We start from the raw sequence: 27,857 nt of genomic DNA, 5'->3' as shown, positions 1-27,857 counted from the left end.
GGAAATGAACCCACAACCCTAGCGTTGCAAACACCATGCTCTACCAACTGAGCCAATGTACATTCTCACCTCTCAACACTTGACAATCTATTCACAGCTTCTTATCATACATTTCTACTCTACATTGTCACATCTTTTCATAGGCTGTACACCGTACTGTTTCCCCTTACACTGTGAACCCGTTATTTTTACAGACTGTCCACAGCTGGTACACCCTCAGTTGATTTGCCAGGAACATCTCTTGTAATGTAAGAGCCTGTTGTCCGAGTCCTTTTGCTCAAAGGTGCGAGAGCACTAAGTGATGGAGTCTATTCTCTCCCAAACTCCCCCACAGATGGGCTGTGTTAAACATTGATAGGCTGAATGCAGAGAGGAGAAAGAGAGAGAAAGTAATAGAGAGCGAGATGAAGGTAGAAAGGAGAGAGAGCAGTTCCATGCTGACACTCTTCCTCTGTAGGTAATGTTCTGTACCGCCGGCATTCCACTGTGCAGGAGCAACATCTGCTAGAAGACTCAGCACTCTCTGAAACACAGAGACACACACACAGCATCACTCTCAGGGTGGTACATGCAATACCACGAGCAATGTGTAGACATCTCTCAGGTTTAGTGCAAAATATTTTTAAGATGCTCCTAGCTCCATGTTCCTAATATAATTTATGTTATAAAGTGATTGGTTTATTCACATATAAATCAGAATAGTAGTATAGTGTTACTATTACAAACTATTATAAATGAATATAAAGACTGATTACAGTAAAGCAACTCTCTGTGCCTCTGCACACAGTTTCCACTAGAGTGAGCTGTTTCACTGAGAACCAGTGAATACATAACTAGGCAGCCATAACCACAACTTTTGTCATGTCTCGCATACATGCACAGCCCACTTCCCAATGGCCAAGGCACAGCAGAGATGGAACATTCACTGATGAAAAGCTTGCGATAATGAATACTTGGTAATAGACTACTGTGCGTGTGTGAATGTTTCCTCTTCATAGTGTGCCTGCTCTGACCTACATAGATGACATTCAGACCGCAGGACCAGAGATGACTGGGCCTTTCAGAGCTCAGCAGAACTCAGCAGGACCACAGATGCTTCCTCTTTACAGGGTAGAGATGCAATTACTTCCTGTTTAACGGGCTTTCAATATGTTGCACATATGACAAGGAGAGAGGAAGCATAACCCACCACATTCACATCCACACGAGACAGAGAGATAGTTTTCCACACAGTCCCATGCTGACAGAGTTAGAAAGCCAAGAAGATCAGTCATGTGATAATACTATATTTATTACAAACCAGATAATACACCAGCAACTTTACAAATGAAACATGTCTAAGAACAGCGCTTTATTCATCTCTTCATATAAAATGTTTGTGATATCATAAAGTCTTTCTCAGAGTTCTTTCAGAAGTGTTTCAAAAGTCTTGTAAGCAGTCCCAACTCAAACAAGTTAAGAAATAAAACTGATTCATTCTTGAGGCAAAATGTTACAAATGAGTACAGAACATGGCAGAATATCTTTCAACAATTCATAAATATAATATTTGTGAAAAAGTCATTCACACAAACAATGATCAGACATGATCCAAGGTTTCAGCGCTGCTAGTCCTTGAGTCTATAGCTTTGAGTCATCAGAGAAAACTGATGTAAAACTACATTTGAAAAAAGTTGTCTCAAAGTTAAAGCAGTGCCAATGTACATTTCAAGTTGTAGAAGATGTGTGCAACTGTAAATCATATTGTGTAAACAAGTAAAAAGCATGCTTGGATCCAAAAATCAATCACATTAACATTCCAAAAAATGCTCATTCTGCCCTCTCCCCCTATCTCCTTTCCTGTTCTCTCACGTATCCCCCCTTCCCACTCTTATCATCCCTCCTTATCCCACATCCTCTCCTTTTCTCTCCTCATGTCTTCTCCTCACTGATGTACTCTTCCTCCCATCTACGCATCCTCTCTCTGTTTCACTTCTCTCCTCTCCCCTGTGCTCAGTCTTCTGGGCGTGGATTCAGTGGGTTTTGCTCCAGCCACAGAGAGTTGGCCTGTTTCTTGTTTCCAGCCGAGCCCTGCCGCTTCAGCTTGATTGACAGCACCATGACAAGAATTGCCAGGATACAGACAAGAGGGATGAGGATGCCTAGAACTGATTCAATGACGAATCCTCGTTCAGACAGCAACTCAGACACATCTTCTGGGGAAGGAGAGAACAGAAGAAGGTGAGAAATAAAGACAACACATTCTGATTCAGCTGTATTTGTACAGTCTGATGTCATGGACTCATAAATGATGACATCATACCTATTGGTCGTTGTACAGTGAGGTTGGTTGTTCCTGATTGGTTGGTGGCACTTAATTTCCAGCTGCCATGATTGAGCTTGTACTGGTACACTTGACACTGGTAGACTCCACTGTCACCCTGAAGAGCTCTCTGCAGACCCAGCAGAAAGGTACCATGAGTGGGCCTGGAGAAGATCAGCCTCCCCTTCTGGTCCTGGAGCCCTTGGTTGTTCTGGTCCTCAGGGTACTTCAGGACACCATCATGGCCCAGAATTACCAGGGGAACCCTGGGAGAGGAGGAGGAGCCACGCCTCATGTAGAACCAGGTGAGAGCGTAGAGTGAGGCGGGGTCACCTGAGGTCAAGGCACAGGTCAACTCTGCCCCCTCCCCCTCTTTGACCTCCATCTCCAGATCTGTCTGGTTAACACTGAGGTCAGTCACTGTGACAGAGAGAGAGAGACAGAAAGAGAGAGAGGCAGGGTCAGATATTTGTACATCGTTACAACATTGTATATGTACATAATGACTTTTTTTGATGTCTTTATTCTTTTGAAACTTCTGTGAGTGTAATGTTTACTGTTCATTTGCATTGTTTATTTCACTTTTGTATATTATCTACTTCACTTGCTTTGGCAATGTTAACATATGTTTCCCATGCCAATAAAACCCCTTGAATTGAATTGAATTGAAGAGAAAGTCAGAGAAACTGCAAATCAGCACAACAAGATACTCTATAGATGTGATATACATTGCAGATCCATGTCCTTCTACCAATGCAGCATTGCCTTGCCTTGCTATCAGGGTAACTCGGTTTTGACTAGATGGAATACAGCTTTTGTCCGATTTGACTTTTCGTAGCAGGTTAGGAGAACTTACGCTGCAGGTTAGGAGAATTAAAGCAGCAGGTTAGGAAAAGTGGGTTGAGGTTAGGAAAAGTGTTAGGGTTAGCTAAAATGCAAAAAAAAAAATCCCTTCTAGCCGTGACTGGATAACACACCTGTCTGGAGTATACGGAGTTCCATGGCTGCAGAAGAGGGCAGGAGCTTGTACCATCGACCAAGAGGATCCTGTAGCCACTCCTCCACCAGGCAGTAGTACATCCCACTATCCCAGCTACGTGCCTGTCGAATGGTCAGCTCGAAGCGTCGACCCTCACGTCTCCTCATGCTGATTCGCTGTTCACCACCTAATCCCGCACCTTGGCCTACCGTTACCACGCCGTCATGGTATGATTGAAGGAGGGTCTGGTTCCCCTCACCCTTCTTCTGAGCCAACCAGATGACAGCGAAGCGGGAGGAGTTAGCGGTTTGCTTGACGACGGAGCATTCCATCTGTATGTCTGTGTTGACACTCTGATCCAGAGGGGAGGGGCTAGAGGACAAGGTGAGTACACTCTCTGGGAGAGGGAGAGAGAGGGAGAGAGAGGGAGAGAGAGGGAGAGCAAGGGAGAGTCCACACAGTCAGACAATCATAGACAAAAACACAGTGTACACGTTCACACAGACACATAGATGAGTTGAGCTGGAAATCAGATGACTACCATCATCATAATCATCATACTTACCTATTGGTTTTACTGTGAGGTCAGCTGTGCCTGATTGGTCTGAAGCAGTCTGTTCCCAGATGCCCTCATGATTGAGCTTGTACTGGTCCACTTGGCACTGGTAGACTCCACTGTCACCCTGAAGAGCTCTCTGCAGACCCAGCAGAAAGGTACCATGAGTGGGCCTGGAGAAGATCAGCCTCCCCTTCTGGTCCTGGAGCCCTTGGTTGTCCTGGTCCTCAGGGTACTTCAGTAAGCCATCACGGCCCAGAATCACAAGAGGAACTCTGGAAGAGGAGGAGGAGCCACGCTTCAAGTAGAACCAGGTGAGAGCGTAGAGTGAGGCGGGGTCAGAAGCACCAGAGGTCAAAGTGCAAGTTAGCTCCACTCCCTCCCCCTCTCTGACCTCCGTCTCCTGTTCTGTCTTATCCACACTGAGGTCACTCACTGGGAGAGAGGGGGGGTGGGGAAAGAAAGGAAGAATGAGAGAGAAAGCAGGGAGAGGGTGAGGGAGAGAAAGAAAGGAAGAATGAGAGAGAAAGCAGGGAGAGGGTGAGGGAGAGAAAGAAAGGAAGAATGAGAGAGAAAGCAGGGAGAGGGTGAGGGGGAGAAAGAAAGGAAGAATGAGAGAGAAAGCAGGGAGAGGGTGAGGGAGAGAAAGAAAGGAAGAATGAGAGAGAAAGCAGGGAGAGGGTGAGGGGGAGAAAGAAAGGAAGAATGAGAGAGAAAGCAGGGAGAGGGTGAGGGGGAGAAAGAAAGGAAGAATGAGAGAGAAAGCAGGGAGAGGGTGAGGGGGAGAAAGAAAGGAAGAATGAGAGAGAAAGCAGGGAGAGGGTGAGGGGGAGAAAGAAAGGAAGAATGAGAGAGAAAGCAGGGAGAGGGTGAGGGGAGAAAGAAAGGAAGAATGAGAGAGAAAGCAGGGAGAGGGTGAGGGAGAGAAAGAAAGGAAGAATGAGAGAGAAAGCAGGGAGAGGGTGAGGGGGAGAAAGAAAGGAAGAATGAGAGAGAAAGCAGGGAGAGGGTGAGGGGCAGAAAGAAAGGAAGGAAGGAAGAATGAGAGAGAAAGCAGGGAGAGGGTGAGGGGCAGAAAGAAAGGAAGGAAGGAAGAATGAGAGAGAAAGCAGGGAGAGGGTGAGGGGCAGAAAGAAAGGAAGGAAGGAAGAATGAGAGAGAAAGCAGGGAGAGGGTGAGGGGCAGAAAGAAAGGAAGGAAGGAAGAATGAGAGAGAAAGCAGGGAGAGGGTGAGGGAGAGAAAGAAAGGAAGAATGAGAGAGAAAGCAGGGAGAGGGTGAGGGGCAGAAAGAAAGGAAGGAAGGAAGAATGAGAGAGAAAGCAGGGAGAGGGTGAGGGAGAGAAAGAAAGCGAGAATGAGAGAGAAAGTAGGGAGAGGGTGAGGGAGAGAAAGAAAGCGAGAATGAGAGAGAAAGTAGGGAAAGGACCGGAAACAATCATTCAATAAAAAAATTGGGCAAACAGGCCAATTCAGCAAATCAGTACAGTGAAAATCAGTACAGTTCAGGTCCATATCCTAACCTGCAGTAATCGGAGTAACTCACCTGTCTCTTGTAGGCGGAGTTCCATGGCTGCAGAAGAGGGCGGGAGCTTGTACCATTGGCCGTGAGGATCCTGTAGCCACTCCTCCACCACGCAGTAGTACATCCCATTGTCCCAGCTACGGGCCTGTCGAATGGTCAGCTCAAAGCTCCACCCCTCACGTCTTCTCATGCTGATTCGCTGTTCTGTGCCTAACCCCAGCCCTAGCGTTATCACAGCATCACGGTCTGAGCTGAGGACTGTCTTGTTCCCCTCCCCGTTCTTCTGGGCCAACCAGCTGACAGCGAAGCGGGATGAGTTAGAGGTTGCTTTGGCTATGGAGCATTCCATCTGTATGTCTGTCTTGACACTCTTATCCAGAGGGGAGGAGCTAGAAGACAAGGTGAGTACACTCTCTGGAAGAGGGAGAGAGAGAAAAACAGAAATAAAGAAAGCATGATGGAGGCTGAGACCCTAACTCTAACCCCAGGTTGACCTGTTGACCTGTAGCTTTTGACCTACCTGGAGTCTGGACCAGCACACCCAGAGCGTTGGAGTTCTGCGACTTCCTGTGTCTCCCTTGCAGGAACGCTGAGATCACACACTGGTAGCGCCCAGCCTCCTTGTGGCTCGCTTTGATGATGCGGAGGTAGTAACGCACTTCCTTCTTCCCGGTGGTCGCCCTCAACTGGTAGTTGCTCTGGTCGCCACTCCACGTGATGTCACCAGTGTACGACAGTGTCAGGATGTTGTCTGGGGCAGACTGCCCATCACGCTGCAGGCTCCACGTTACAGTAACCGGGAGGGAGGGCCCTCGAACCCGACACACCAGCTCCACTTCACCCCCCACTGTCACCTGGACACCACGACTACTCAGCACCACACTCAGCAGAGACTCTGCAAGGACAATGATGAGATATCACTGATGACAATGATGAGATACCACTGAGATGACAACGATGAGATATCACTGATGACAACTATCAGGCCTCTTAGGGCCAAACTCTAACAGTGGCTGTGAGGATAAGGAGAACATGGTCATCTGCAAAAATATTTAATCAATCTATCTGACGTGAGAGATCAGTCATCAAGTATAAAGTTATTGATCTCTACATAGATAATGTGGGAGCTGAAAGCCTACCTCATGCTTCTTGCTCAGTTGATCTTTACCAACACTGTCTCCAGTAACTTTGAAGAATAAATATTTGTGCTGGGTTAAATTAAATATTCATGGAGATCAACGAGGCAAGCAAATATTTAGTTGTCATTTTTCTGTTATGTTTGTCAACTTTGAATCTCTCCCTCTCCCTTTCCCATATAGCCGCAGGAAGTAGTTTGGGGGTGAGGGTGGAGGTTTTCTGTTTTGCCCTCAATACAGACTGTTATATAGGTCTGTTAATACAGGACTAGTAGGCCCAGCGCACATTTGTTTTTTATTCTGTTTTTTTAGGTGGTGCTGTAGCACCCTCAACAACCCTACTTCCCATGGCTATGACCTCTCTCTCTCATCCCGGCCGGCCAAACCACTAACCCGGACGACGCTGGGCCAATTGTGCGCCGCCTCATGGGTCTTCCGGTCGTGGCCGGCTGCGACATAGCCTGGGATTGAACCCGGGCCTGTAGTGACGCCTCTAGCACTACGATGCAGAAAGTTCTCTTACCCACATGATGGACCTCTACGCTGCAGTCCTGTGATTGGCTGTGAGTTTTCTTGCCGTTGGCTTCCGTGGTCCACTCAGAGACGGTGCACTGATAGGTTCCTGCATCAGAGGGCGTGACCTCACCCAGCTCCAGGGTGAATGTGTCTGCCATGGGACGCATTGTACGAACATTACGCTTCCCAAACTCTGCCCCCAGTTCCATCACACCCACCCGGCTCAGGCTGATGATATCACTGAAGGGGCCTGTTGCCATTGAGGCTGATCTGTGTTGCCAGGTGACAGAGAGCTGACCCTTGACCCCGCTCACTCTACAGGTGAGTTGTAGCGCATCCCCTTCGTCAACACTCACCTGTTGGGTCTCCATGGCAACAGCCAAACCACTTTCTGAGAACAGACAAAAAGAAGGTGCTGAGTGTGTGATGAGTGTGTGATAAGTGTGTGTGTGTGTGAGTGATGAGCGTGTGTGTGATGAGTGTGTGTGTGTGTTGTACATATGTAATAACTGTGTTCAGAGCCAGGTCAACGCACAAACTGAACTTATTGAGGATCTCACCCCCTGTTGTTGCTTGGTGTAGCAACCACATGGAAAGCTGATGAAACACCTACAGTATTTCTCTGGCTCTGACTCAGTGCTTGATGACTCATCTTAATGACCCAGCTGCTCTTTCTTCATCTGACTGTGTTTTCTCTCATAGTCCGACAGCATCTGGTCGTCGCAGTGGTGGCACAGGTCTACTCATTTCTCCTAAGTGGAAATGTTCTCTTTTCTCCCTCTCTCACCTGTCCATCTCCTCACTTGAATTCCATGCTGTCACTGTCACTTGTCCACTCAAGCTTAACATTATTGTCATCTATCGCCCACCCGGTGCCATTGGAGAGCTCCTCAATGAGCTTGACACCTTGATAAGCTTATGTCCTGACGATGGCTCACTGATCTTCATACTTGGAGACTTCAACCTCCCGACATCTGCCTTTGATTCATTTCTTTCCAACTCTCTTTCCCCTCCTTGCCTCTTTTGACCTCACCCTTTCCCAATCCACTCAAACTCGCAAGGCAGGCAATACGCTTGACCTCATCTTTACTAGAGGCTGCTCGCCTACTAATCTCACTGCAACTCCCCTCCAGGTCTCTGATCACAGAGCATCTGCTAAATTACTAAAATGTAAGCGTAAAAATGTAGCTCTGACTTGGATTGGCTTCTTACTTGCTTACTCACCTGTAGCTTTGCTTCTGATTGGCTTGGTGTCAGATCACTCACCTGTAGCTGTGATGGTGATAGTCTCTGTGGTGGAGTCCTGGGTGGATCCCTGTGTGAAGACCCCGTTCCCATCCCTCTCCTGTGGCCAGGCCCTGCAGTGGTACACTCCCTGGTCCTGGGTTCTGACGGGTCGCAGGGTGAGCAGGTGTGTCTTCTCCCTCGTTCGCACAGCTCTCAGCTCACCCCCCCTCTCTCGCCCCCCGTACTCCGGCCCCACAGACAGCACCCCCGTGGGCCCAATCTGGGCCAGCTCCTGGTTGTCCTTGACCCAGGCCACTGAGAAGAACTGACCCACCGGGCCTTGTGTGTTCACATTGCACTGCAAGGATAGCTCCTCCCCCTTCTGAAGCTGTGTTTTGTGCACGGTCATACTCACCCCCATAGAACCAGAGCCCTGGTCTGGAGCCACCACTGAGAGAGAGACAGGAAATAACTCACAATAATCTCTTAGACATACAGGAAACTCATCACTCATAATTACCTCTGAGACACAGGAAACCCCATCTCAGCATTTAGTTGTAGGAAATAAGACAAAAGAGTGAATGGGCGTAAGTCCTCTTAAGCCATAAGTCCTCATAACCCAGAACAATCACCCAAATAATTGATGGATGTGTAAACACAATTTGGGCTAAGGCTAAGGATCGGAAGCAAAAAAACACTAAGGTGTTTCTCACCTATGGCTTTGACCTCCAAAGTGGTTGGCTGTGTGTCTTTTTGGGCAATTGGGTACCAGCTCCGGTCTGGGTCTTGGATCCACTCCTGGGCCTGGCAGGAGATTCTCCCTGCATCGGACAGCTCAATCCTGGCCATCTTCAGCCTGTAGGTGGCCTCCTCCAGCTTGTCCAGAACAATGAGCCCTGCCTGGTACCGACCCTCAAACCGCTGACCCGGACTCACTGTCAAATCACGGTCCAGAGAGATGATGGGGTGGGGCGAGGCCTCCCTGTCTCCATGGTGATACCAGGTGATGGACAGGTGGGTGTGCTGGAAGGTGTTGCTGGAGATGAGACATTGCAGGGTTAGGTCGTCACCCTCTGATAGGCTAAAGGAGTCGGGGCCAGTGGAGGAGGCTGTCAGGGTGTCCCCAGTCACTATGGAAACAGGATTTGAGGGATGGACATCAACACTACAGTATGGTTCTGATTGACTGATACAGTATATCTGGTAGACAAATGACTATGTGATAAGTCCAGAGTTATTTCAAATAATGGCTTGTTAATGATACACATACAGCAGCCACAGAAAGCATTGTCATTTAGGCAAAATTAGAAGAATAAGTAAGAAAAAAAACATTACCCTTCAATGTGGTCTTTGCGTTGTACGTTCCGTCATATACAGCTTCTGAGTTTGGGGTGTGGCACTCGTACTCGCCCTCGTCCCCGTCCTCCAGACTCTTCACGTGGAAGAGGACCGAGGTCACTGACAGGCGCTCCAGAGTGATGCCAGCCCTCCTGACGCGGGCACCGTACACCGCCATGGCATAGTTGTCGTCATCTGTGCTGATGATCTGGATCTCCTGGGTGGGATTTTTTGGTTTGTAGACTGAGAATCTGAAGTCCTGCTGGGCCGACGGGTTAGAGAAGCCACTCACGTTGCAGGAGATGGAGATAGGGTAGCCAATCACACGATGCAGAGGGCCAGACTGCACCTCTACAAGCACCCTGGCCCCGCCTAGATGGAGAATATAAGTAAATACAGGAAGATGATATTCTCAGACAAACTTAAACAGAATTATATCTAGCTTCAAATATGTCCTCTCTTTTTTATAATGGTTGCAGTCTGCAATGTCCGCCTCTCATCAACAAACTATAAATAATGCATTCATATCGCAACTGTCATGTGACAATTGTAATGGCTTGAAAACAGCCACAGCTCCATCTCTTAGACTAACACCTGCTGTGGGGAGGTTTGATTGTGCTGCTAATCAAAAGGTGTAATTACTACAGTTACATTGCAATCTGGAATAAATCATTTTCAATCGCCAGGGTTTGTGTTAGTTTAATTGTTTTCATAGCGCCTGTTTGATCAAATCAAAAACATTATGTGACTCATTCCAAGTAGACATTTTCTGTCACGCGAACTGTATTTCATCAGTAGACCAACTATGAAGAGAGGAGCTTTTATAAACACTGATATAGAACCTTGGCCATTTCAACAGTCCACCCCCATCATCTGACCAAAGGACTCTAAAATGCAACTCAATACTTTGGACTTTGCTGATAATTAACAGGTCAAAGAGAACCGAGTATTTGCACATTTTGTTCCTTTAAGCAGATACTTTTTTCACCCAGCAAATGAATACAGGAAACTGTGTCACATTTTACATATAACGTTAGAATGTTCTTAAATGTGTGTAGTGTTCTTCCTCATTTTGCCAACCAACAGGCACCCCCATGGGTAGGACTGGAGGTGTGTGTGATGACCTGAAGATCCTCTTACCCCATTGGATGAGTCCACTCAGGAGGAGCAGGATACTGGTAATGTACGGCTGGAGACACCCCATCCTGCCCCTAACTGAACGACACGCTCGGCCAAACTGCACACCAAACTACACACCAGTTTCAGTTATCTGCTCTTAGACACCTCCGGTCTGTCTGTCTGTCAGTATGTCTGTCAGTCTGTCTGTCTGTCTGTGGTAATATGTGTGGTGTTATGATCTTTTCTTGAATACTTTCTGCAGACAGACTGGGAGGAAGCAGGAGATTTGGTTTCCTGGCAACTGAAAACAAAAGAACACACAGTGTCTGTGTGTGATTGCATACGTGTGTGTGTGTGTGTGTGTGTGTGTGGTGTGTCGTGTGTGTGTGTGTGTGTGTGTGTGTGTGTGTGTGTGTGTGTGTGTGCTCGTGTGTGTGTGTGTGTGATTGCATACGTGTGTGTGTGTGTGTGTGTGCGTGCGTGCATGTGTGCGTGCGCGTACATGTTGTGCTTGTAGAGTACCAGTCAAAAGTTTGGACACACCTACTCATTCCAGGGTTTTTCTTTATTTTTACAATTTTCTACATTGTAGAATAATAGTGAAGACATCAAAACATCATATTTAAGATTCTTCAAAGTAACCACCCATTTCCATGATGACACTCTTGGCATTCTCTCGACCAGCTTCATGAGGTGGTCACCTGGAATGCATTTCAATTCATTTTCACCCAGCAAATGAATACATGAAACTGTATTGGGGCGGCAGGTAGCCTAGTGGTTAGAGTGTTAGGCCAGTAACCGAAAGGTTGCTAGATCGAATCCCTGAGCTGACAAGGTAAAAAGCTGTCGTTCTGCAGTTAACCCACTGTTCCTAGGCCGTCATTGTAAATAAGAATTTCTTGATTAATGACTTACCTAGTTAAATAAAAGTATTTTATATATAACATTAGAATGTTCTTAAACGTGTTTAGTATTCTTCTTCATTTTGCCAACCAACAGTCACCCCCAGTGAAGACATCAAAACTTTATGTTTGAGATTCTTCAAAGAAGCCACCCTTTGGCTTGATGACAGCTTTGCACACTCTTGGCATTTTAAAATGTTAAAAGTGAATTTACTTCTTAATGCATTTGATCCAATCAGTTGTGTTTTGACAAGGTAGGGGTGGCATACAGAAGATAGCCCTATTTGGTAAAGTCCATATGGCAAGTCCATATGGCAAGAACAGCTCAAATATTCAAAGAAAAACAACAGTCCATCATTACTTTAAGACATGAAGGTCAATCCATCTGGATAATTTCAAGAACTTTTAAAGTTTCTTCAAGTGCAGATGCAAAAACCATCAAGCGCTCTGACGAAACTGGCTCTCATGAGGACCGCCACTGGACAGGAAGACCCAGAGTTACCTCTGCTGCAGAGTATAAATTCATTAGAGTTAAATGCACCTCAGATTGCAGCCCAAATAAATGCTAAACAGAGTTCAAGTAACAGACACATCTCAACATCAACTGTTCAGAATTGCAGCAAAAAAAACACTACTGAAGGACACCAATAACAAGAAGAGACTTGCTTGGGCCAAGAAACATGAGCAATGGACATTAGACTGTTGAAAATCTGTCCTTTGGTCTGATGAGTCCAAATTTGAGATTTTTTATTCCAACCGCTGTATCTTTGTGAGACACATAGTAGGTGAACAGATGATCTCTGCATGTGTGGCTCCCACCGTGAAGCATGGAAGAGGAGGTGTGATGGTGTGGGGGTACTTTGCTGGTGACACTGACAGTGATTTTTTTTATATTCAAGGCACACTTAACCAGCATGGCTACCACAGCATTCTGCAGCGATACGCCATCCCATCGGGTTTGCGCTTAGTGGGACTATCATTTGTTTTTCAACAGAACAATGACCCAAAACACACCTCCAGGTTGTGTAAAGGCTATTTGACCAAGGAAAGTGATGGAGTGCTGCATCAGATGACCTGGACTCCACAATCAGCCGACCTCAACCCAATTGAGATGGTTTGGGATGAGTTGGATCGCAGAGTGAAGAAAAAGCACCCAACAAGTGCTCAGCATTCCTCATGAAGCTGGTTGAGAGAACGCCAAGAGTGTGCAAAGCTGTCATCAAGCAAAAGGTGGCTACTTTTAAGAATCTAAAATCTAAAATATATTTTGTTTTGTTTAACACTTTTTGGGCTTGTGCATGATCCATATGTGTTGTTTCATAGTTTTGATGTCTTCACTATTATTCTACAATGTAGAAAATAGTAAAAATAAAGAAAAACTCTTGAATGAGTTGGTTGCGTCCAAACTTTTGGCTGGTACAGTATGTGTGCATGTGCATGTGTTCTCTATGCCTTCTGATTCTCGTCTCAGAATAATTTGATATTACAGAGAAAAGATGCCTGTCTGTATTATGATTACACCTGTGTCCCAGCATTAAATAATCAATTCTCCCCAAGATAATTTTGGAATCACATGTACATTAACATGCCACTGCGACCTAGTGGACAAAGAGAAAATGCATGGTGAGAAGAGGGTATGATGATACGATGTACCTATAAATCTACTGTAGTTTATTTAGTGAGCTTGGGCTGCGTGGCTCGATAGTGCCACTGTGTGGACTTGAACTATTTCTGCAGCTACAACTATTCAGGCTGCTTTAACGCTGAGTAAGACAACTTGGTACTTGTTCACAACGGTCATGAAAGCACAAAATAGGCCCTGCACAAATGATTAGATCTATCATTAAACAATGAGACCAGACGCGGTGTGTCCAATTAGCCTCGTCGAGAACCAGTCTTCCCGTGACAAAGACGCAATTTTGGAGGTATGGCAACGGAAGACTAATGGCCAATATAAACTAGGTGGTTTGAGCCCTGAATGCCTATTGGCTGACAGCCGTGTTATACCACGTGTATGACAAAACATTTATTTTTACTGCTCTAATTACATTGGTAACCAGTTTATAATAGCAATAAGGCACCTTGGGGGGTTGTGTTATATGGCCAATATACCACGGCTAAGGGCTGTGTCCAGGCACTCCGCGTTGCGTCGTGCGGAAGAACAGCCTTTAGCCATGGTATATTGGCCATATACCACGTCCCCTCGTGCCTTATTTCTTAAATATACCACAGCCCTGAGCTGTTAGTAGGCACAACGTGAAGCAGAGTGGAATCTGCTCAGTCCGGTCCTTAATAAAAAGATGGCTACAAATCATCAAACACGTGTACCTGTGCTAGGGAGAGCAGGGGAGGTGTCCAACGGCCAGTTCCAGGGATTGACAGCGGAGGGAGGGATCTAGAACAGGAATGTTGCTTCATCATGTACCACATGACATCCACCAATCACAAAGCATCAGCAACAGGGCCTGACAGGAAGAGCTAATAAACACACACATGCTATGAAGTTCTGTGTTGTGGTGAATGTGCATTCAAGGGCTGGTGGGAATATTGTCTCTAAATTCTGGGATAGGTGTGCACCAGTGGAGGCTGCTAAGGGCAGAACGGCTCATAATAATGGCCGGAACGAACCAAATGTAATGGCATCAAACACATGGAAACCATGTATTTGATACCATTCCAACTATTCCACTCCAGTCATTACCACAAGCCCGTTCTCCTCAATTAATGTGCCAGCAACCTCCTGTGGTGTGCACAGCTAACATATTACCGTATTCTAGTCTGAATCCGGTGACCACTAAGATATTACTGTATTCTAGTCAATCAAGTGACAGCTAACAGGTGACAGCTAACGTATTCTAGTCTGAATCAGGTGACCACTAAGATATTACTGTATTCTAGTCTGAATCAGGTGCTAGCTAACATATTACTGTATTCTAGTCTGAATCAGGTGCTAGCTAACATATTACTGTATTTTAGTCTAAATCAGGTGACAGATAACATATTACTGTATTCTAGTCTAAATCTGCTGACTGCTGAGACAGGGAAGTGAAAGTCATACTTGATGTTAACCCTCAGGATCAGTTTTCTACTCTGGCCTGAATGAACCTCACAGCTGTGTGTGTGTGTGTGTGTGGTGTGTGTGTGTGTGTGTGTGTGTGTGTGTGTGTGTGTGTGTGTGTGTGTGTGTGTGGTGTGTGTGTGTGTGTGTGTGTGTGTGTGCCTGTGCGCCTGTGCGCCTGTGTGTTTGAGAGAGATGATTGAAGTCAGATAAATGTTAGTTAGATGAAGATAAAACCTCTTGTCTGTCATCTTGACTTGATCTGTTGCCTCTGTCTCTCTCTCCCTCTCCCTGTATCCATCTACTCTCTCTAGTTTCCCCGTGCAGTAGAGGCTTGTGCAGGGTTCCTGGCTGACTCTCTCCAACCCGAGAGCTGTGTAGCTGTGCTGCATCTGGCTGAAGCCCACTCCCGGCCTGCTCTGAGGGACCCAGAGGCTCACCAGTGTGGAAGCCTATGATCCCTTTCACAACCGCTGGACACAGGTCTGTCCACTTGTCTGTTGGTAGTAGTAGATAACAGAAACGTTATCTAATACTGGTAATGTTAGATAACAGTAATCAATAAATCACATTTATTTATAAAGCCCTTTTTACATCAGCTGATGTCACAATGTGCTGTACAGAAACCCAGCCTAAAACCCCAAACAGCAAGCAATGTAGGTGTAGAAGCACGGTGGCTAGGAAAAACTCCCTAGAAAGGCCAGAACTTAGGAAGAAACCTAGAGAGGAACCAGGCTATGAGGGGTGGCCAGTCCTCTTCTGGCTGTGCCAGGTGGAGATTATAACAGAACATGTCCAAGATGTTCACATGTTCATAGATGACCAGCAGGGTCAAATAATAATAATCACAGTGGTTGTAGAGGGTGCAACAGGTAAGCACCTCAGGAGTAAATGACAGTTGACTTTTTATAGACGATCATTCAAAGTATCTCTACCGCTCCTGCTGTCTCTAGAGAGTTGAAAACAGCAGGTCTGGGACAGGTAACACGTCTAGTAAGGTTATCTATTATTAGTAATGTTAAATAACAGTAATGTTATCTAATACTAGTAATGTTAGATAACAGTAATGTTATCTACTACTAGTAATGTTAGATACCAGTAATGTTATCTAATACTAGTAATGTTAGACAACAGTAATGTTATCTACTACTAGTAATGTTAGACAACAGTAATGTTATCTACTACTAGTAATGTTAGATAACAGTAATGCTATCTACTACTAGTAGTGTTAAATAACAGTAATGTTATCTACTACTAGTAGTGTTAAATAACAGTAATGTTATCTACTACTAGTAATGTTAGACAACAGTAATGTTATCTACTACTAGTAATGTTAGATAACAGTAATAACAGTAATGTTATCTACTACTAGTAATGTTAGACAACAGTAATGTTATCTACTACTAGTAATGTTAGATAACAGTAATGTTATCTACTACTAGTAATGTTAGATAACAGTAATGTTATCTACTACTAGTAATGTTAGATAACAGTAATGTTATCTACTACTAGTAATGTTAGATAACAGTAATAACAGTAATGTTATCTACTACTAGTAATGTTAGACAACAGTAATGTTATCTACTACTAGAAATGTTAGATAACAGTAATGTTATCTACTACTAGTAATGTTAAATAACAGTAATAACAGTAATGTTATCTAATACTAGTAATGTTAGATAACAGTAATAACAGTAATGTTATCTAATACTAGTAATGTTAGATAACAGTAATAACAGTAATGTTATCTAATACTAGTAATGTTAGATAACAGTAATAACAGTAATGTTATCTACTACTAGTAATGTTAAATAACAGTAATAACAGTAATGTTATCTAATACTAGTAATGTTAGATAACAGTAATAACAGTAATGTTATCTAATACTAGTAATGTTAGATAACAGTAATAACAGTAATGTTATCTACTACTAGTAATGTTAAATAACAGTAATAACAGTAATGTTATCTAATACTAGTAATGTTAGATAACAGTAATAACAGTAATGTTATCTACTACTAGTAATGTTAGATAACAGTAATGTTATCTAATACTAGTAATGTTAGATAACAGTAATAACAGTAATGTTATCTACTACTAGTAATGTTAGACAACAGTAATGTTATCTACTACTAGTAATGTTAGATAACAGTAATGTTATCTAATACTAGTAATGTTAGACAACAGTAATAACAGTAATGTTATCTACTACTAGTAATGTTAAATAACAGTAATGTTATCTAATACTAGTAATGTTAGACAACAGTAATGTTATCTACTACTAGTAATGTTAGACAACAGTAATGTTATCTACTACTAGTAATGTTAGATAACAGTAATGTTATCTACTACTAGTAATGTTAGACAACAGTAATGTTATCTACTACTAGTAATGTTAGATAACAGTAATGTTATCTACTACTAGTAATGTTAGATAACAGTAATAACACAACGAATTCTGATGACAAGAAGCAGGTAATCTCCACAGTGTTGTGCTGGGACCCCGCCACAACCATGATGACTGAGGAGTGTGTTACCGCTCAGAGTGTTACCACGGCAGCGTCACACTCCGAAAGTTCTACACACACATACACAGGATAGCACCTGTAGCCGTTTCTGTGTGAGAGTGAGCTGGGACCGTGTGTTTGAGAATGAATGTGTGGAGAAAGAGACAGGTCGGTGGGGAGCTTGGGACTGTGTGTGGGTGTCAGCTTTTTGAATTTAATGCACTTGTTGTCGCCCTGGACAAGAACATCTGCTAAATAATTAAATGGAATGCTGAGTTTTAACTCATGCAAAGTTTGAAAGTGTAATATCACATGTCAGACCAGAGAGGCATCTATTCATGTGCTAAATTAACAACCTAACCACAGGTCTCACCACCTATCAACAGGTCTCACAACCTACCCACAGGTCTCACCACCTATCGACAGGGCTCACCCCCTACCTACAGGTCTCACAACCTACCCACAGGTCTCACATCTACCCACAGGTCTCACCACCTATCGACAGGGCTCACCCCCTACCTACAGGTCTCACAACCTACCCACAGGTCTCACAACCTACCCACAGGTCTCACCACCTATCGACAGGGCTCACCCCCTACCTACAGGTCTCACAACCTACCCACAGGTCTCACATCTACCCACAGGTCTCACCCCCTACCAACAGGTCTCACAACCTACCCACAGGTCTCACAACCTACCCACAGGTCTCACCACTTATCGACAGGTCTCACCCCCTACCTACAGGTCTCACAACCTACCCACAGGTCTCACATCTACCCACAGGTCTCACCCCCTACCAACAGGTCTCACAACCTACCCACAGGTCTCACAACCTACCCACAGGTCTCACCACCTATCGACAGGTCTCACCCTCTACCAACAGGTCTCACAACCTACCCACAGGTCTCAAATCTACCCACAGGTCTCACCCCCTACCAACAGGTCTCACAACCTACCCACAGGTCTCACATCTACCCATAGGTCTCACCCCCTACCAACAGGTCTCACAACCTACCCACAGGTCTCAAATCTACCCACAGGTCTCACCCTTACCCACAGGACTCACCACCTACCCACAGGACTCACATCATACCCACAGGTCACACAACCTACCCACAGGTCACATACCCAACCCACAAGTCTCACACCCTACCTACAGGTCTCACCTCCTACCCATATCCTACCCACTGGTGAGACTTTGTTTTTATCACAAGAGGCAGTTTACTACTCATCACTGCACTCTTTACCAAAAGTTTGGTTGAACCTATTTAAAGTCACATAGATCACATCATTACACTCTTTTTGTTTACAAAGCCCTGCTCCAAAAGCTTCCGACTAGCCTAACATCACTGTTAAGATTTAAAATGACAAATGATCAAACTCGTTAGAGTTAGATAAATCGGTCTTTAATTTCCTTGCACTCTATGTTTGGAATAATCTCCAAAATACATTTTGATTGGATGGTTTGAAGTCCGTACGCGCTTAGAAAAAAATTGTTATTTGGCTGTCCCCATAGGAGAACCCTATATGGTTCCAGGTAGAACCCTTTCCACAGAGGCTCTTCATGGAACTCAAAATAGTTCTACCTGGAACCAAAAGGGTTTTACCTGGAACTAAAAAGGGATCTTCAAAGGGCTCTCCTATGGGGACAGCTGAAGAACCCCTTTAGGTTCTAGATAGCACCTTTTTTTCCCTAAGAGTGTAGGGCAATTCAAACAGCTGACATAGGATTTTTATAATAAAGAATGTGCTTGTTTTAATGGAGTGTGCTTTGCATCTTAATGTGTATTTAACTTGTATATTGTCTATATTTGTGTGTATCTATTCTTGCCTGTTGTATGTGCTTGTTTCTGTATTGTGCAGGGCTAATTTGTAAAAGAGACTTTAGTCTCAATATGACTTCCCTGTTGAAATAAAGGTAAACATTACACCCTACCCACAGGTCTCACACCCACATTCACCCAATTATATCCTCTCTGTCATTCACAGAGGATTATTATGGATTCATAACTACCTTGAAACTATGCACTTCTCTTTCTCTTTGTCTCTGTCTCTCTCAAACACACACACACACACACACACACACACACACACCACACACACACACACACACACACACACACACACACACACACACACACACACACACACACACACACACACACACACACACACACACACACACATACTTTTTTATCTCTCTGCACTGCAGAGCATGCAGTTTCTTTGTCTTGCAGGTGTGGTATAGAGATCTATACACCCATGAGAACTCAGCCTGTTGAGTGCACTGGAGGGCCAGGATGTGGTGTGAGTCTGAGAGACAGGCTGAGCCACAGCGGCCAGTTTGCTGAACATTCAGTTAGAACAGGAGGACCCCAGGAACAACCATTCAGTACAAACCACATAGCTACAAAATACACAGACCATAACTCACAAGATATGTACTAATTACATTACCCATAGGAACACATCAGATGAACAAGCACTATATGTTTCAACATATCAAAGATATTTATTCCTCTTCATCTCATCTGAAAAATATCTGCAAATATAGCTCCCTGATTATGATGCTATAGATGTCAAATGTCATGATAGCGACTTCTGAAGCAGTACTAGTAAAGTCAGGTTGGTGTTACTTTATGAGTAAAGAATATAGATCTGACAGATTCCACTTTTGTGATTACAGGGGTTGTTGTGGTTAAGAAGAATTTGCGAATGTTTGCACACAAACACACACACATGCCGAATTCCTGTGGTTTCGTGGTCCTGTCCACCTGGGCATTGGTATGGGCTGAGTCTGAGCATCATCTGGTGCTTGCTGTGGAGACCTGGGTCAAACTTGAGGTCCGGAGTTTGGTGTGGCCTGAGACGCAGCTCTGTTATGGGGCCGGGGTCAGCTTTGGGCCCTTTGTTGGTGGTGGACGTATGCTTAGCGTGTGGGATGGGTGAGGGGGGCCAGTCTCATCTCCTCCTCCTCTACAGGGAAACATGAGAGAAGAGAATACATCTGGGTAAATCAGGGGCTAGGATTCATAGGTAATGGAGTTAAATGTTGGTACAGTGTGAGTAGCTTGGGTTTTATCATAATGTAGATAACGTGTGTTTTTGTGTTCAGTACCTTCTAGGCGTCTCTTGTGCTGCCTGCGGCTCCTGCAGACACACACCAAGGTGATGATGATGAGGATGAGGAGCAGACCACCTCCGCCAGCCAGAATCAACACCATCAGCCATAGCTCCATCCCAAACAATAGCACTGCAGAGGAATCATCATCTGCAGAAGAATCATCATCCATCGTCATCATTATAATCATCCTCATCACCACCACCATCCTCATCACCATCATCATCACTTGTCACGACTTCCGCCGAAGTCGGTCCCTCACCTTGTTCGGGCGGCGTTCGGCGGTCGATACCGCCGGCTTTCTAGACACTTTTTATTTTCCATTTGTTTTGTCTTAGTTTTACACACCTGGTTTCACTCACCCAATTACCTGTTTATTATTTAACCCTCTGTTCCCCATGTTTGTTTGTGAGTGATTGTTTGTTGTATTGTGGTCCGTATTGTGGGCTTGGTAATTCTCTTGTATTTTGATGACTTTGAGTAAAGTTACTTTCATTTATTCATCTCTGCTGTCCTACGCCTGACTCCTCTGCACCAGCTACACATAGATCCTTACATCACCAGGTATGTTCCTTAAACGTAGTATGTTCTACACACCTGTACATTCAGGGTAAACATCATCACTCTTCTCCTCGCTGGCTTTAATACTCGCTGTACACGCATAACTGTCTTCAGGTTTGAGCGTTGCCTTGGTTATGGTCAGAGTAGCGTCTGTCTGTCCTGGCAGTGTGTTACTGTTACGGCTCCACGTCACGTTCACATTCACAGGGTTTTCCACATCACACCTCAGAGTGACAGATGCGTCAGTACAGGTGTGTGTGAGACGTGGTTTAGACACAGCCACTGGGAACACAAAACACACACACATTGTAAAGAGCACATACAGTATCTGCCCTAACACTGGCTGTGAGTGTGTGACTTGTGTAAACAGGTTACTTAAATGTAGTACAGTTGAAGTCGGAGGTTTACATACACTTAGGTTGGAGTCATTAAAAAACGTTTTTCAACCACTTCACAAATTTCCTGTTAACAAACTGTAGTTTTGGCAAGTCGATTAGGACATCTACTTTGTGCATGACACAAGTAATTTTTACAACAATTGTTTACAGTGTAACGACTGTCGTAGAGAGGGGACCAAAGCGCAGCGTATTGAGTGCTCATGATGAAATTTATTTTAACACAGAACACTAAAGAAAATAACAAACAGAAAACGATCAGCTCACAGTTCTGTCAGGTACATAGACTAAACAGAATACAACTACCCACAAACACAGGTGGAAAAAAAAAAACTATTTAAGTATGATCTCCAATTAGAGACAACGAGGACCAGCTGCCTCTAATTGGAGATCATCCCAAAAAACAACAACATAGAAATAGAAAACTAGAACTAAACATAGATATAGAAAACCTAGAAAAAACACAAAACACCCTCTGTCACACCCTGACCTACTCTACCATAGAAAATAACCTCTTACTATGGTCAGGACGTGACATTCAGATTATTTCACTTATAATTCACAGTATTACAATTCCAGTGAGTCAGATACACTAAGTTGACTGTGCCTTTAAAAAGCTTGGAAAATTCCAGAAAATTATGTCATGGCTTTACAAGCTTCTGATAGGCTAATTGACAACATTTGAGTCAATCGTAGGTGTACCTGTGGATGTATTTCAAGGCCTACCTTCAAACTCAGTGCCTCTTTGCTTGACATCATGGGAAAATCTAAAGAAATCATCCAAGACCTCAGAAAAATAATTGTAGACCTCTACAAGTCTGGTTCATCCTTGGGAGCAATTTCCAAACACCTGAAGGTACCACGTTCATCTGTGCAAACAATAGTACGCAAGTATAAACATCATGGGACCAAGCAGCCATCATACCGATCAGGAAGGAGACATGTTCTGTCTCCTAGAGATTAACGTACTTTGGTGCAAAATGTGCAAATCAATCCCAGAACAACAGCAAAAGACCTTGTGAAGATGCTGGAGGAAACATGTACAAAAGTATCTATATCCACAGTAAACGAGTCCTATATTGACATAACCTGAAAGGCCACTCAGCAAGGAAGAAGCCACTGCTCCAAAACTGCCATAAAAAAGCCAGACTACGGTTTCCAACAGCACATGGGGACAAAGATCGTACTTTTTGGAGAAATGTCCTCTGGTCTGATGAAACAAAAATAGAACTGTTTGGTCATAATGACAATCGTTATGTTTGGAGGAAAAGGGGGAGGCTTGCAAGCCGAAGAACACCATCCCAACCGTGAAGCACGGGGCTAGCAGCATCATGTTGTGGGGGTGCTTTGCTGCAGGAGGTACTTCACAAAATAGATGTCATCATGAGTCAAGAAAATCCATGGATATATTGAAGCAACATCTCAAGACATCAGTCAGGAAGTTAAAGCTTGGTCGAAAATGGTCTTCCAAAGGGACAATGACCCCAAGCATACTTCCAAAGTTGTGTCAAAATGGCTTAAGGACAACAAAGTCAAGGTATTGGAGTGGCCATCACAAAGCCCTGACCTCAATCCTATAGAAAATTTGTGGGCAGAACTGAAAAAGCGTGTGCGAGCAAGGAGGCCTACAAACCTGACTCAGTTACACCAGCTCTGTCAGGAGGAATGGGCCAAAATTCACCCAACTTATTGTGGGAAGCTTGTGGAAGGCTACCCAAACCGTTTGACTCAAGTAAAACAATTTAAAGGCAATGCTACCAAATACTAATTGAGTGTATGTAAACTTCTGACCCACTGGGAATGTGATGAAATAAATAAAAGCTGAAATAAGTCATTCTCTCTACTATTATTCTGACATTTCACATTCTTAAAATAAAGTGGTGATCCTAACTGACCTAAGACAGGGAATTTTTACTAGGATTAAATGTCAGGAATTGTGAAAAACTGAGTTTAAATGTATATGGCTTAGGTGTATGTAAACTTCCGACTGTATGTTCTACACACCTGTGCATTCAGGGTAAACATCATCACTCTTCTCCTCGCTGGCTTTAATACTCGCTGTACACGCATAACTGTCTTCAGGTTTGAGCGTTGCCTTGGTTATGGTCAGAGTAGTGCCTGTCTGTCCTGGCAGTGTGTTTCCGTTATGTTGCCACACTATGATCACAACCCCAGGGTTCACCACGTCACACCTCAGCGTGACAGATGTTCCATCACAGGTGTGTGTCAGACGGGGTTTAGACACAGGTGCTGAGAACACAAAACACACACACAAGACCACATATTTTCCCTAACACTGAGTGAGTGTGTGTGTGCACATTGTATGTGTGTTTTCTGTATTGTTTGTGTGTTCTGTACTTACCGAGCAGACACAGGCGAGTTACGGTAGACTTCATGTGATTTCCCAGGTTGTCGTAGATGGTAGCCTGATACGTCCCAGCGTTATCCAGCTGTAGGTTCTCCAGCAACAGAGAACCATTCTTTGTGGTGTGGTATTTGTTTGCAGCATCCTTCTTGCTGTTGTAAACTATCTTAGAGTCATGGGTCCACCGTAAGTGGAATGACTGTTCAAACAACTCCAGGCCCGGATAATCATGGTCAATCACCTTGGTCGTCCCGACAGCAGCGTACACACACTCCTCGTCAGCACCTAAACATACAGTGAAATGTACATTTACAGCCCCATCAGCTACCGCTGGAGATTACTGTTAGTGTCAAATAATCATTAAGCACAACAGGATATGTTGTACTTAAATAACTCAATTAATTACAATTTACAAAAAATACTATAGGCCTACATTCTAATTAATAGAAACAATTGAAAATATGCACATCCAACTAATCAGGTGTAGGAGAGAAATGTATCAAAGAAAAAAGAAATGTCCGCAACTCTGGTATGCTCCCATGAGGATTTAATCAGACACACAAGGACAACGTTTCAATCCGAGTTGGATCTTCGTCAGGTCGTACATACTAAACAATACATTAGTATGAAGGTTATTAAAAAATATTTATTACAGCCAGAATATATGATATGGTGAAATGAACTTGAGCTCGTTTGCATTGATGATGATTGAGAGGGGTGTTGGTAAGACTAATCTTACAAATCACCCTCACATCTCTTCTATCTAGGTCAGGCGTAGGAGGAGGGATCAACAACAAAAACTGTACTTTCAATGGAATCAAGTCTATGACATCAAATCAATTAAATGGTTATTTCATATATTTTGTTGACAATTTCTTATGGATGCAGGCTAACTGAAAACGGTGAAATAAACTTTGGTTCTGGTTTGCTCTATAGTGTTTAATGCATCACTGTGAGTGAAAATAAGACCATTCGTGGGATGTTTTTTTCAAAAGTTTTAGAAGCAAAATTAATGATTTATTTGATTTTGATATGAATATTGTGCAGCAATATTAGTTTTACCCAGCACATCACCCAGACTAACAGCTAAACCATAAAAACAGACAGAATTAGATCAACTTCATCTTTAAATTTGAGATGAAACTAAAATGAGGTTAAGTTCGTACTCACCTGCAAACCCCAGAGAGAGGAGGATAAGAGATATCAGCAGCACCAAGGCCATTCTGAAGGAGTGATTACACCTGCTACAGACTGGGTCTGTGTGTGTTAGCACTCTGTTCATTATTGTTCAGAGCAAGGGGACATCCTGTGTGTGTGTGTGTGTGTGTGTGTGTGTGTGTGTGTGTGTGTGTGTGTGTGGTGTGTGTGTGTGCGCCTGTGTAGTCTCAGCCCAGGAATGAGCAGGGAGATTATTATAATAATAACAGTGGGGAGAGTCAGAGGGATCAGACTTCTCACTGACTGACTGATATGATACAATGTTGCAAACTCTGAGAACTGTTGCAAACCTGTGTGTATGTGTGTTTACAACTCAGCACACAGTGAAGCAAAGAAGGCAGCCTCAGGACCAGCCTAAAAGAAAACAATGTTTTTGATACACCTTACAACAGGGAGGCCAGAGACTGACTGTCTGCAAGAAGACATTCATGTCAGTATATCAACGTTGTTGAAGACGTTGTCAAAATCTGTTGTTATTATAGTGCAGATGGTCTTTCTTGCATCAGTGGATTTTATGTTGTGTTGAAATGTTTATTTTAGTTTTATTTAACCTTTGTTTAATGTCTAGGAGACTGACCAAGGCATCTGTCGTCGACCTGCCCTTTCTGCATACAAATTGTCTTGGGTCAAGCTTGTGGCCGACGTCTTCCATTATCCAATCGGTGGCATGGGTTAATTCACACTGTTGATTAAAATAGGGTAAGGAATCAAACTGATTGAGGCTTAAGTCATGTTGATGTATGATCTGGTCTGTAGTAGCTGAGCGTATAACTGCTTTTGAAAACGTGCGATTGGGATGTGGGGACACAAAGGATGATGACAGTACTATAGACTGACTTGAGGAGTTTAGAGTGGTAGATTGGGGTTTTACAATTGCAAGTGTCATAAATTAGTGTGTATACAGTTTATTTGGAATCTGTTGTCAGAAAGTTTAGACTAAATTCCTCATAGAGTGAACAGTGGTGGCTTTAAGGAGCTACAGGACCAAATCTAATGGCAGGGTATCACAGTCTGGTCAGGCATAGAATAACCTTCTGCTATCTAAGAGAAATTCAGATTGAGCAATACATTCAAACAGAGCACACAACACCCATGTGCATAATACTCCTCACCTCTCCACCCTGATAGCTGATGTGTGGTGAACGTTCTGGAACAATATGGTTGTAATGCATCACCAAGTGGGTGCTACACATCGGTGGTGGATAAGGTGTATGTAAAGTGCTTTGACAGGTCTTTCTGATTTAAACATTTCTTAACATTTAAACATTCAATTAAACTAAAACAAAGGATAACTTCAAACATTTGATCAATATGGCAGTCAGTATGCAGAAGTGTATGATACCTGTTTGATACATGATGTTTCAAAATGTAAGTAGCGTTTAAATACCTGGGGGTGAAATGTTGTGTGGGTGGATTTGAGAGATGAAATATGCCGATGATGATGGGTAATTAATTTACCTAAAATGTAACACATTTCATTCTCTGAATGGCACACATACACAATCCATGTCTCAATTGTCTCAAGGCTTAAAAATGATTCTTTAATCTGTCTCCTCTCCTTCATCTACACTGATTGAAGTTGATTTAACAAGTGAAATCAAAACGCGATCATAGTTTTCACCTGGATTTACCTGGTCAGTCCATGTCGTGGAAAGACTGTGTTCATAATGTTTTGTACACTCAATTTATAATAAGATAACATACATCATGTCGAAATAAACGTGTATAGTGATCTATAGAATAAATTAGCCATTTTCATTTCATTGAATAAATTATATTTTATTTAATTCCAATGAAATTCAAACTCTACTTCTTGTGGGTGTGTTAAACTCAAATTCAATAATTGAATTGGAATTAAAGTTTAATTCACATGAGTGTGTTCTTCCACACAGACCTGTAGGTGTCAGAAAAACCTAGGCATCTGGGTGGAGCCAGCAGCCTACAATGATCCCATGCCCTGATTGCATTCCAAATATCACTCTTTTCCCTAGTGCTCTGCTTTTGACCTGGGCCCATAGGGCTATGTATGGAATAGGATGTCATTTGGGACACACATACTGTTTTACAGCATTGCTCCTCTCTCAAGAAGCGTACCCGCATAGCAAACACGCGGTGAGAATGCTTCCCACCACTAGATGCCATCACTAGACGTGAGAGCACTGGACATGATCCCAACACTGCCACCAATGTAGCGGAAGAAAGTGAAAGCTGCAACAGGGACTCTATCCTGGGCTCATACATGGCAAAGTGAGCTCTAACAGCCTTGCCATGAAAGCCTGGGCCTCTGACAGTAGGGATACAATGCTGGCACATGTCATGTTACAATAGCCTAAGTATATAACATGATTGACACGACCCTAATAGTCAGCATGAAACGGCTTTGGAAGTGCCATAATTGTAAGACAACATAATTCATTATTTTACATTAACCTGTTTAACTGAATTTAGGGTTGGGGAGTGACGGATTATTTACATATAATCTGTTGATTTGATGTAAGGATTACAAAAAGTAACTGTAATCCGTTACCAGCTAAAATATTGTAATCAGATTACAGATACTTTTGAAAAACTAGATGATTACTTTGAGGATTACTTTTAAATTTAGAAAAGATGATTGAAAAAACATCCTTTCTATTTTCCCAATGACTCTTGTTTTCAATGACATTCAAATCAGCATTGATAAAAGTTTGTTCCACCTGAGCGAGTCTGACCACAAGTCAGAGACCACTATGATGACACACCAAATGTGTTTGATCAATCGGGGGAAAATAGCAGGAATAGGCTTTTTGTAGTCTACAGTCGAAGCTATGTCTTCCAATGATGTGACTGCTGTCGGCATCCAAAGATGATCCGACTTGAATAAACTCTTGGAGGTAAGGATGACAGCAGAGGTGTAGTCTACGGCGATACAGAGATCACTTATTATTGATATCTACATAGGGCATTGATGTGAATCACACTGCTGCTCTCTCATTTAGATATTTGCGCCTTACGGATTGTGGTTGTTGTGGATGGCTGTTCACAAATCTAAATG

General features: G+C 43.5%; 2 protein-coding genes across 3 annotated transcripts; both read right to left on the bottom strand.

Moving 5' to 3' along the window:
• Positions 1-1,270: 1,270 nt before the first annotated feature.
• Positions 1,271-10,943, bottom strand: LOC106586623 (immunoglobulin superfamily member 2). Of its 2 annotated transcripts, none has more exons than XM_014174107.3 (11): positions 10,718-10,943; positions 9,575-9,949; positions 8,953-9,369; positions 8,279-8,689; positions 7,020-7,403; positions 5,881-6,255; positions 5,382-5,774; positions 3,847-4,272; positions 3,280-3,678; positions 2,303-2,722; positions 1,271-2,195 (listed from the first exon to the last, which is right to left on the bottom strand). In XM_014174107.3, exons 1-11 carry the CDS (start codon positions 10,779-10,781, stop codon positions 1,993-1,995), a joined length of 3,867 nt encoding a protein of 1,288 aa, XP_014029582.1. In that variant the 5' UTR covers positions 10,782-10,943; the 3' UTR covers positions 1,271-1,992. The 2 variants fall into 2 exon arrangements, with proteins under 2 accessions (XP_014029582.1, XP_045563421.1); XM_045707465.2 differs by having other exon boundaries at positions 1,271-2,192.
• An 8,708-nt stretch (positions 10,944-19,651) lies between these two features.
• LOC106586622 (titin) lies at positions 19,652-24,908 on the bottom strand. Its single transcript, XM_014174106.3, has 6 exons — positions 24,776-24,908; positions 23,603-23,890; positions 23,245-23,490; positions 20,882-21,127; positions 20,282-20,434; positions 19,652-20,139 (listed from the first exon to the last, which is right to left on the bottom strand). Exons 1-6 carry the CDS (start codon positions 24,885-24,887, stop codon positions 20,093-20,095), a joined length of 1,092 nt encoding a protein of 363 aa, XP_014029581.2. The 5' UTR covers positions 24,888-24,908; the 3' UTR covers positions 19,652-20,092.
• Positions 24,909-27,857: the final 2,949 nt, after the last annotated feature.

Source organism: Salmo salar, chromosome 25, assembly GCF_965601325.2.
Source record: "Salmo salar chromosome 25, fSalSal1, whole genome shotgun sequence".
In the NCBI taxonomy this organism is placed as follows: Eukaryota; Metazoa; Chordata; class Actinopteri; order Salmoniformes; family Salmonidae; genus Salmo; species Salmo salar.
Note: the sequence above shows the minus strand (reverse complement) of the source record. Positions and strands in the feature narration are given on the sequence as shown.

Bases quoted from the DNA above. Each gene is read 5' to 3' on its own strand.
- LOC106586623 (XM_014174107.3), bottom strand. From the start codon at position 10,781: ATGGGGTGTCTCCAGCCGTACATTACCAGTATCCTGCTCCTCCTGAGT. The intron at 9,950-10,717 runs GTAAGAGGATCT...TTCTCCATCTAG, and splicing joins GAGTGGACTCATCCAATGGG to GCGGGGCCAGGGTGCTTGTA. The intron at 4,273-5,381 runs GTGAGTTACTCC...CCTCTCTCCCAG, and splicing joins ACTCCGCCTACAAGAGACAG to TGAGTGACCTCAGTGTGGAT.
- LOC106586622 (XM_014174106.3), bottom strand. From the start codon at position 24,887: ATGAACAGAGTGCTAACACACACAGACCCAGTCTGTAGCAGGTGTAAT. The intron at 23,891-24,775 runs GTGAGTACGAAC...CTGTATGTTTAG, and splicing joins CCTCTCTCTGGGGTTTGCAG to GTGCTGACGAGGAGTGTGTG. The intron at 20,435-20,881 runs GTGTGTAGAACA...ATTCTTCTGCAG, and splicing joins TGTTTACCCTGAATGTACAG to ATGATGATTCCTCTGCAGTG.